At 31.8% G+C, this 9,739-nt stretch overlaps 1 protein-coding gene across 1 annotated transcript in view; it reads right to left on the bottom strand.

Moving 5' to 3' along the window:
* The window catches only part of LOC125845285 (protein BTR1-like), an 8,148-nt gene extending 1,296 nt beyond the window's left edge, over positions 1 to 6,852 (bottom strand). The window contains exons 1-6 of the mRNA XM_049524767.1: positions 6,518 to 6,852; positions 4,501 to 4,739; positions 4,318 to 4,424; positions 1,388 to 1,581; positions 810 to 892; positions 441 to 548 (exon numbers count right to left, since the gene is read on the bottom strand). Coding sequence (XP_049380724.1) covers positions 441 to 548; positions 810 to 892; positions 1,388 to 1,581; positions 4,318 to 4,424; positions 4,501 to 4,739; positions 6,518 to 6,617 — 831 coding nt within the window. The 5' untranslated portion in view covers positions 6,618 to 6,852. The remainder of the gene's footprint in view (positions 1 to 440; positions 549 to 809; positions 893 to 1,387; positions 1,582 to 4,317; positions 4,425 to 4,500; positions 4,740 to 6,517) is intronic.
* Positions 6,853 to 9,739: the final 2,887 nt, after the last annotated feature.

Raw genomic sequence — 9,739 nt, 5'->3', positions numbered from 1 at the left:
GGGGTGTAAAAAAATAAAAAATTGAAATTAGAAATATCTTTTAAAAACAATTTTTAATTTTTTTTGGGAGGGGGTGGGGGTAGGGGTGAGGGTGGAGTAAAAAAATTGAATTTAAAAACAAGCTTTAAATTTATTTATTTTTTTTGGGGGGGTGGTTGGGGGTGGGGTGGTTTGAGGAATAAATTGATTTTTCAACAAAAAAATAATTGTAATTTGAAGTTGGAAGAGAGTTTTGGAAAATGTTTTCCTTAAGTTTAAAAGGGAAGTCATTTTCGTTAAATTTGAGGAAAATGAGTTGATTTGAAAAACATTTTCCAAAACATTTAGCCCAACCAAACATGAGAAAATTGGAAAACATTTTCTGGAAAATATTTTCCTTCATACCAAACACACCCTTAGTACATATAAAAATCCGGAAGGATTGTAAGTTCTTCACACACCTGACTGATCTCTATTATGCTCCTCCCATTACGGCCAAGGACTAGTCCAACATGCTCATCTGCAACACCAATAGTCATGGAATTGTCCCCGACTTCCGTTGGTGCCACCTGAGTAAAAGAGGAATAGGATCATGACAGAAGCAAAATCAAAAAAGAAAAAGCAGAACTGCATCTAGAAACAGGATAATACTGTATAGTCAAAAGCTTCAAGCCAAGCAGGAAGTAAAGAATTGGTTGTTTGGGGGTAAAAGCAGGGTTGCAAAATGCTAGCAGAGAGTCGCAAGCATTAGGGATGCCAAGATATATTTTATTTTATTTTTATTTTTGGGATGAAGATAAAGTATTGTCCTTAGTAAGAAGAGAATGAACCTTGTTCTGCTGTCGGTTATTCGGATATCTTCCTCCAACTCTGTTTGGTGGTCCATATCCATAGTTCATTCCAACATATACAGCTGAGAAAATTAGAGGTGGCAAAATACAATTCAAATCAGATGAGAGTAAGACTCGGAATAAGGGCAGAAAACAGAACATCTCAAATTTGAGATACTTCATTTGAGTAACTGCTTAAACCAAATATTCTGAAAGAAATAGCAGGGTTATTCCAATTCATAATTATATCACATCCAATCAGTCTATACAATGCTCAACAATGTCAACCACTACAACAATTCCTAAAATGTATTCTGGGAGTCTCGGTAGCTGCATACGACATTACAAGAGAGACTGGATTATCAATATTTAGAAAGCAGTGCGGCCAAGAAACAGATACTGTTGTCCTCTTCATACATCAATTCTCTAATTTGTATATTTTAGACTGAGATCTCTAGGAAGCAATACTCAGCATTTGCACAAGCACAGACAAAAATTAAGACACATGAGCAGGTTTTATCCATCCTGAACTAATTCAGTTAAAGCAGGTACTACAAATTAGTATATTTGAATCATACCTGCATACTGGAATGGTGCATTCATGGACTGCATGTAATGAGGGTCTTCTGCTAACTTGAATAAAATTAACTCAATTGCCCGCATCTGCTCTTCTAGAGTACCAGTCACTGTAACTATCCTATCATGCAGTCCAGGGAAGTTGTAATCCTGAGGAGATATTTTTATGCCAGCCCGAGAATCTTCAATAAATGACCTGAACAAGAAAATTTCCCATAGTCAATACTATATTTCTTCAACCATAAAATTAAAATAATATATCTATCCAACCATCTCATTCTGCATGAAAATTATTTTTCAAATTCCCTTCTATAATTAATTTGGGAGTACAATTCACAATTAGATGCACATACTAGCCCGTTTGGATTGGCTTAAAAAAAGTAGCTTTTAAGTTAAAAATAAAAAGTCAAACTGAAATGACTTTTAAGTCAAAAAATAAAAAGTAGGGGGAGACCTACTTTTGGTTTCTGACTTATTTTAAGTCACTTTTACCTTGTCAAACCCTTCGTAATTTATTTTAAGTTATGTTTTATATTTGCCAAACACTTCCAGAAGTCAAAAACTGACTTAAAAGTAGGTTTGACCAACTTTTAAGTCAATCCAAACACCCTCTAAATTTATTGACTCACAATACCACCAAATATTTATTCTTTTTTCTATAACTGAGAAATCACCAAGGCCAAACTCACTGAATAATTATATATACTCCTGACATATGTAACTACAGACATAAACCTCCTTATGGTTATGGAATAAGGTGAAAATTAAATTTTCCTTCCAAACAAATAGCAAGTGAGTATCACACTTAAAATGACAGCGGACTTTGGTTCTAGCCTTTTTTCCATAAAAAAACACCACCACTTTGGATCAAAATAACTTCCTTCATGACTTCATTCAATAAATGACAAAGACGAGAAAATTGCAAAAGGAAGTATTCTAAAAGATGAAATGGAAAATAAGAACCATCATGTCACCGCTCTTTGTATTTCACTGGCAAGGAAGAACACTTGATTTTACCCAAAAGTCCCAAAAAGATGCTCTAGCTACGAAGAACAAGAGGAAGAAAAATGTAGAAAAAAGGAAATGGAGGAAGGCAAAAAAAAATGGAAAACAAAAAGGATAAGAAATGAATGTAGGCTACTTTGTCTAAAAAAAAGAATCTTTTGATGAGGTCACTGCCTGTTTGTATCACAGTATACATGAGAACAATTTTTTTGGGTTTCTACTCACTAATAGATTTTTGGGAATGACAATGATTTGTTCTTTCACATTTAGACTCCTTTCCTGCCAAAGGAAGAAGAAAAGGAACCAAATAAACATTGATTATGACTACAATACTGCCAACGGTACATCAATGAGTTTGAAAGTAGGAATTTACCCTTGAACAAAATTATATAAATCGTCGCTTCTGTTTGTTAAGTTTCAACCCAGCCAAATAGTGTCGGGTTATTAGTTATTACTGATACATAGGAGTTGCTTCCACAAGAAGAATATCAAAGTATAATGGTTCAACATTTCATTTCAACAATTAATGGATAACAGGCGATCAGAGTATTTGCCGGACATAGAGATGTAAATTCAGTTGCAATCTTGATAATGCCAAGGTCATTATTGTCAACCAAATAACCATGTGGAAGAGTAGAAAAGTTTTGACTATAAAGCATTTCTTTAATTCTCATACAGAACAATTGTTTCAGTTTAATTCAGACAAAAACAATTATTTCAGTCAAATTGAATTTTTGCTACAAAAAATTGAATTTGTAGTACTCAACAAGAGCATTCTCAACAGTCAACACCACGGGGTCATCTGGTAGGGTGTATAAGGATAATATTAAATAAGGTGTATTAGTAATGCTTGGATTAGTAAACATGAGATTAGTTTATACTGAATAGGGTGTATTAGTACCCAAAAAAAAAAAGTTATGTTGAGATTAGTCATGTTAGTATTATTTTTTATTTTTTTTATTGACGGTTTGATTTGTTGTATTAAATGAATAGGGTGTATTATAATAGGAATAGTACTAAATAGGATGTTTTCTAATAGGAACACCGTATTGTTGATGTGATGGTTTACTATGTATAAAAATAGTACTGTATAACAATGTATTAGTTATACATTGGTTGAAAACACTACCAGAGAAATTAATTAATGACAAAGCTAATATATGTATTATTTTCTCTAATACCTCCTACCTAACAACCCCTACGTGTATATAGAATGAAAACCCCCACCTTTAGCTTAATATAAGAAGAGAATCAACTATAACATAGCATTCAGAGCCTAGGCATGGTCTGAACTCCGGTCAGCACCCTAAAATCCTCAACTTCATTGAATTGTTTAGGACGATGAAATTAATAGAAATGGAACCTGGAAAAATATTGGCAGACAACTTTATAACATCACTTTCCTGTGTTACACATTGAGGACAACTTTGGTCATGGAAGAGGTAATCAAGACGTTAACCTAGAGAGCCGTGCACCAGTTATAAAGAAAATAATCTAAACATTCAGGTTGGACAAGGAACTTAGTCAAATCAACAAGAAGCATTGAACCAAAGTTTCTGATGACATACATATATTTCAGTTGAAAGGGGTTACAAACTGGTATCCAGAGATTGCATGAACAGCACACTCGATCATTTTACAGACCAAAAACTCAAGAGACAAATCGTGAACATTTAACTTGTCATAATGAAGTCAAGCGAATCATTCCAGCACAAGGATATATTATTTCAAGTTTTCAACATACATCTGCCATAACTTTATAACCAAGAGCAGAAAGAATATTCAGATTCATTACGCAAGATAAGCGATCAATGTTACAATACTCAAATTGCAGGTCATTTGCTTGGTTGATTGTCTGATATGTTAGACCAGTGAAACTTGCAAAGGTAATGTAGGAAAAGAAACATATAGTGAGTAGAATTCATACTTTATTGTGGCTCCTCCTTTCCCAATTATTCCACCACAAGAGCTGTTGGGCACAACTAATCTAAATTTTGAGCGTGGATCCACTTCGCCACCATCTTCAGCATAAAACTGATTTGGAAGAAGATAGTGCTTCAATTTAAATATCAAGAGAAGTATACGAAACAGGATTTGGACATGAGATTACCTCATCCATCAATTTACCAAGAATAAGATCGACTGCCTTGAGTATGTCATCCAGAAACCCAGATACCATTACAATTCTATCTGGTGTTCCAGGGAAAACTTCATAGTTGCGCGACAACTGAATTCTAGCCCCAGAACGAGACTGAAACTCAGTGATAGTTGAACCACCTTTTCCAATAATTGAACCAGCTTCAGCATTTGACAGAAGGAATTTGACATAAGTTGCCTTCTCCTCATGGTCTGGGAATAAGACAACATAAAAAGGAGCAACATAAGACTTATGCTGAGCACCTCAGCAAAAATGCCTTAAAAGGTGATATTCTGAGTTAATGATATTCAACAATAATTGCAAAACAAAATGAACAAACTTCTTGAACAAAATAAAAATATTTATTCTATCCATAATTTCCCATCTTATCATACTATGTAGCTTTGCTGGCTAACCCTTTAATAATGAGAAGAAAATTTGGAGCGTAATTTCTCAACTGTCAAATGCAGCATAATAGATATATTCACAATGCAGAGTACAAAAACCTAAAGATTCCAGTGATTAAGTCAACCAGTAACATCAACATAGTGTATATGCACATTTGTGATCTACAAAGTTATAGAATAAGAAAGAAACAGCATTTGACAAAGTCATTTAATTGGTAAAGCTGCAGTTTGATAAAGACATTTCCTTTTGCTCCATATGGATAAGAATGGAAATACTGAAGAAAGATTTGCACCCATTCAATTTCTGATGTGGTCCCTCAGATGTTACGAGAATTGGTGCTGCTTTCAGGGTGAAATACTCCCACATAGAAAAAAATTTGCTCCAGACTTCCATATAATGTTTTAGAGAGGCTAACAAGGAGTAGAAAACTCATAAACTGATATAGATCAAATTTTTGAACCTTCTGTATAGGGGCTTTCTTGGTCCCTATTGATATACAACATTCATCTTAAAAAAACAGGAGAGCAAAGATTTTTCACCAAAGAACAATTTTCGCACGTAAAGGAAGTGTTTACCCTTTTATGCAGGTAAATAGTTGGCAATGGTTGAATAATAAGGCTCGGGTGACACTGGTACAGAATTAGATGTGAAACACGCCATTGAGTGATTAAGCACCTTCTCTATTAGAATGTCTAGAGGAGAAAACTTCCCCTCAACCCATAATGTCACGTGACTGAGAGACAGCATCAAAGTGTTTGAATTTCGCAATTAGGTAAGATCATCAAAAGAACAGCAGCTCAACTTTCAAAGTACAAAGGCTTCATTGAATGAACGAATGAAGCTCTGTGAAATAAAATGAGTAGTGACTAGGATAACGTTACTACAGAAAGAATGTTACAATACTATTGTGAATGTTGAAGCATTATGTGTTTTGTGTGTGTGAGTGTGTCAAATGTCCTTACAGAGAATTTACATGAGGGCCATGACGCTATGGATAATATCAAGGACTATATCCAATAGAAACTACTAAATCCATAGGCACCTAAAGCTGCCTACACGTAACTACCACAACTAAGTTAAGTATATATCATTTTGAGGCATCAACAAGCACACACACAGAAAATCAGAAATGAATCAATGATAGCAAGCAACAACATCTGTTTGTGATCTCAGATTTACTCCACAATAGGCAATACTGAAGTTTCATCTCGAATAATTTACCTCACAAACAGCAAATTTCTTCCATTACCAATTTCACATGCGTTTACACAAACGCATTTGCCATCACTAAACCAAACACCTTATTATTAACCCACACAGAGTCCGCAAAATCACCATATGTTACAATACCTATAGAAATATCAGCTCAAAACCTGCTCATATTAAAATTTTCACATTGTTGGAATTTCAAAATAGTAAACGGATCAAACATTTCTAAAACCGCATTATCAGAAAACTCAGACAAAAAAATATTTTTTAAAAAAACTGCAACAGATATCAGATCCTGAGCTAATTATCTTCACACTACAACAATACATGGAAAATTCCGAAAATTAATCAATTAGAGAGATGTAATTAAAACCTTGAGAAGGAGGAGGCGGAGATTTGCAAGGAGAAGATTGCTCAAGCTGACTTTCAGTAGATGAATTGTAGTTCGATTCAGCTCCTCCTTCCATTGCCATTTCCGGTGCGTATTAATCAATGTTTTTGCAGAGCGAATAGAGATGTGTAGAGAGAGAAATCGAAACCGAGTCAAAGCAATTGCATTTGCAGAGAGAGAATGAGAACCAGATGAGATTTGTGAAGGAGACGAAGATTTTTTTTCTCAGAAAGAAGAAAAGGAGGAGGAAATGGAAAGAGTGTGGAAGTTAGCATGTGCAATAAGAAGAAGAAGTGAAGGGGGAATGGGATGAAGAACCGCTTTTAAGTCTCAGAACCGGTAAAGTTATTGTCACGTGATCGAATTTTTGTAGAAATACAAAAGAGCTCTATTCTGTTTTCAACTCTCGTAATTAATAAAATTATTGCTATATAATCAAATTTTCGTAGAAATACAAAATAAGAGCGTATTTGGTTTAGTTAATTGATTGCGTTAATATTTCTAAATTATAAATTTTACCTTTATTTTTATTTATTAAGAACATCTAAATCTTTTTGGATCTCGCACTATAATAAACCTTTATAGTTTGATTCATCTTTGAACTCTTCGTGCATAATGAGAATTTTAATATATCGGATTGCCTTTTTTTTTTTTTTTCTTATTATGAAAAATGTAATTTTTTTTTTTAGTATCTAAAATTTGAAATTTACTGATTAATCTAAAATTATGTATGTTTAAAGATAGATATGCAATCTTGAATTTTTTTTCTTTTACATATATAATAATAATTTATCTATCATGGGAGTGAATTCAAGGTTTTATGTACGAGATTTCAAGGAATCTAATAAATTTTATTCATACTTCATATATGTATTTAAAATTTATAAATATTTGATTATGGATTCAATTATCACTAGAGATTAGTTTTAAATGATAGTAAAATATCATAAAATTCAAATTCTTGAAATAACATGTAATGTTTCGTTCTCAATATGGATAGTATGAAAAAATAGAGTAATATGTATTAATATTGTATGTAAATAAAATTACACAATTAGTTTAAATAAATTAAACTACAATATTCTTTTGTGTTTGATTTTTAGTTTTTACAAAGGAAAAAAACGTAGTTAAAAGAGATAAAATGGATGATCATTGGTTTAGGATTACTCCTTGTCTTTGTTATTGAAAATTCGAAACATTAACAAATTAATTCCCATTTATTATTTGATTATAAGGTGATAATTAATTTAGGAAAATTTTTGCTTGCTTTTCACGAATTTGATATTTGTTTTGAGGTTTAATTGATTCAAATTTACATGAAAAAATCTCACTTAAAAGAATAAAACGTTTTTTGTTTTCACGAATTCGATATCTATTTTGAGGTTTAATTGATTCAAATTTACATGAAAAAATCCCATTTAAAAGAACAAAATGTTGTTTTTATCAAAAATACTTGCATTCACATAACTCGAATCTAATACCTCTATTTAAAAATAATAATTAAAAAATAATAATAATAATTAAAAAAAAAAAAAAATATATATATATATATGAAGCACTTATCACCCCACCTCAACGTTTGAAGTAGAACTAGGACAGTACTTGCGCTAAGAGTTGAAAAAATAAATTATGTACAATTTTCGGCATGGTTAGGCACTACTAAACTAGTTTAGGCAAAATATTTATAATGTACAATTTTTTACCTAAACAAATGAGACTATATTTAAATTTAATATGGCAATCTAGTATTTGGCAAATTGTTTGTTGATGTAGGTTCCATCCATATATAGTATATATCATTGATAAACTAGAATAATCTGTAATTAACCTATTACAGTAAAATAAAAATTATAATGGTGATGTTAATATGAAAGTTTTATAGTTGCTTAGTGAAGCGTTATTGGCATTCGATGTTTTGATCTCACTTAATTAGTTGTTATAAACAAAATGTAAAAAATTATTATTTTGTACTTTCATGCTATAAATGAAATAAAATACTCGTTAAATTTAAAATTTCAATTGATTTTCATATTTCATTGATTAAAAATCAAAAAGACTAATAAATTCATAATTAATTATATTGTATCGATAAATATTTAAAATCTAAGAAACATATGCATTTAATATTAATTAAACTTCATATATATATCAAGTTTAACGTAAGAGTATTATAATGGTAGGTTGTTTTGTAAATTATAGTTTCTTTAGTAAAATATATTGCTCAAACTCATCAAGATTTTTGTCCAAATTTTCAGCAAAATGTATTCAATAGTTTTTCTTCGAAGGTTGCTTAAGAGTTTAACAATTGACTCTTCTATCTCACGGCCACAAGTAACAAGTTGAGGTTCTTCATTTTTTGTATTCATCTTCTACATAATATATTTATTACATAATATTTGAATATGACTATTATAGGAGGGGATAATTTTTCAAAGAGTGTACTATTATAATGAATTTCATTGTTATTACATACAAAAAAAAACCTATTATAATGAAAAAATCAATTCTGAAGAAAATCAAATCATTATAGTGAAATGTTATTATAATGAGAGCCATTATAGAAGTATTTGACTATATAATAAACTAGAGAACATGACCGCGCTTCGCGCGAGGGTTAAAAATATGTGTTAGAATAATTTTTCTTGTGGATTAATTATATCATTATATTATCCAACTTTATCATTATCTCTTCATTTGAAATGATACATGCTCTATAAAAAATTATTTTATTTCCATTGTATTGAATAGGGGAATTGTTAGTATGTTTTGATGGTCCTCCTTGTTTTTTATTAAGATATCAAGGAGATTGAACTTTTATATTGTAATATCTTTTATATTGTAATATCTCCGGTGCAGGCAAGGCACTCACAGGTGAGACCGACCAGATCTGGCCGGAAAAAGCCCTAAGACAACCGAAGCCCTCCATCTCCACTGACCAGGTGCTATCTATCTTGTTTTCTTCATTGAAACCCTCTTGTTAAGTAATTTAGTCTTGCTTGGTAGGTAATCACACCCTACTTTCATTAATTTGAAGAGCATAGGAGTAGATATTTAAAGCTTCTGATTGTGCTTTGGGCAATACTTCTGATTAGTTGGAGTGTTTAAATTTTTGTGGCTGGTTCTGATTAGCATTTTAGCTCATATCAGGGCTACATCTCATATATTTCAGATCAGTTCTTGCTTGTTTCTGTTATAGTTCCGATC

The sequence above is a fragment of the Solanum stenotomum genome, chromosome 11, assembly GCF_019186545.1.
Source record: "Solanum stenotomum isolate F172 chromosome 11, ASM1918654v1, whole genome shotgun sequence".
NCBI classification, from domain to species: Eukaryota; Viridiplantae; Streptophyta; class Magnoliopsida; order Solanales; family Solanaceae; genus Solanum; species Solanum stenotomum.
The sequence above is the reverse complement of the archived record's forward strand: the minus strand, read 5'-3'. Positions and strand labels throughout refer to the sequence as shown.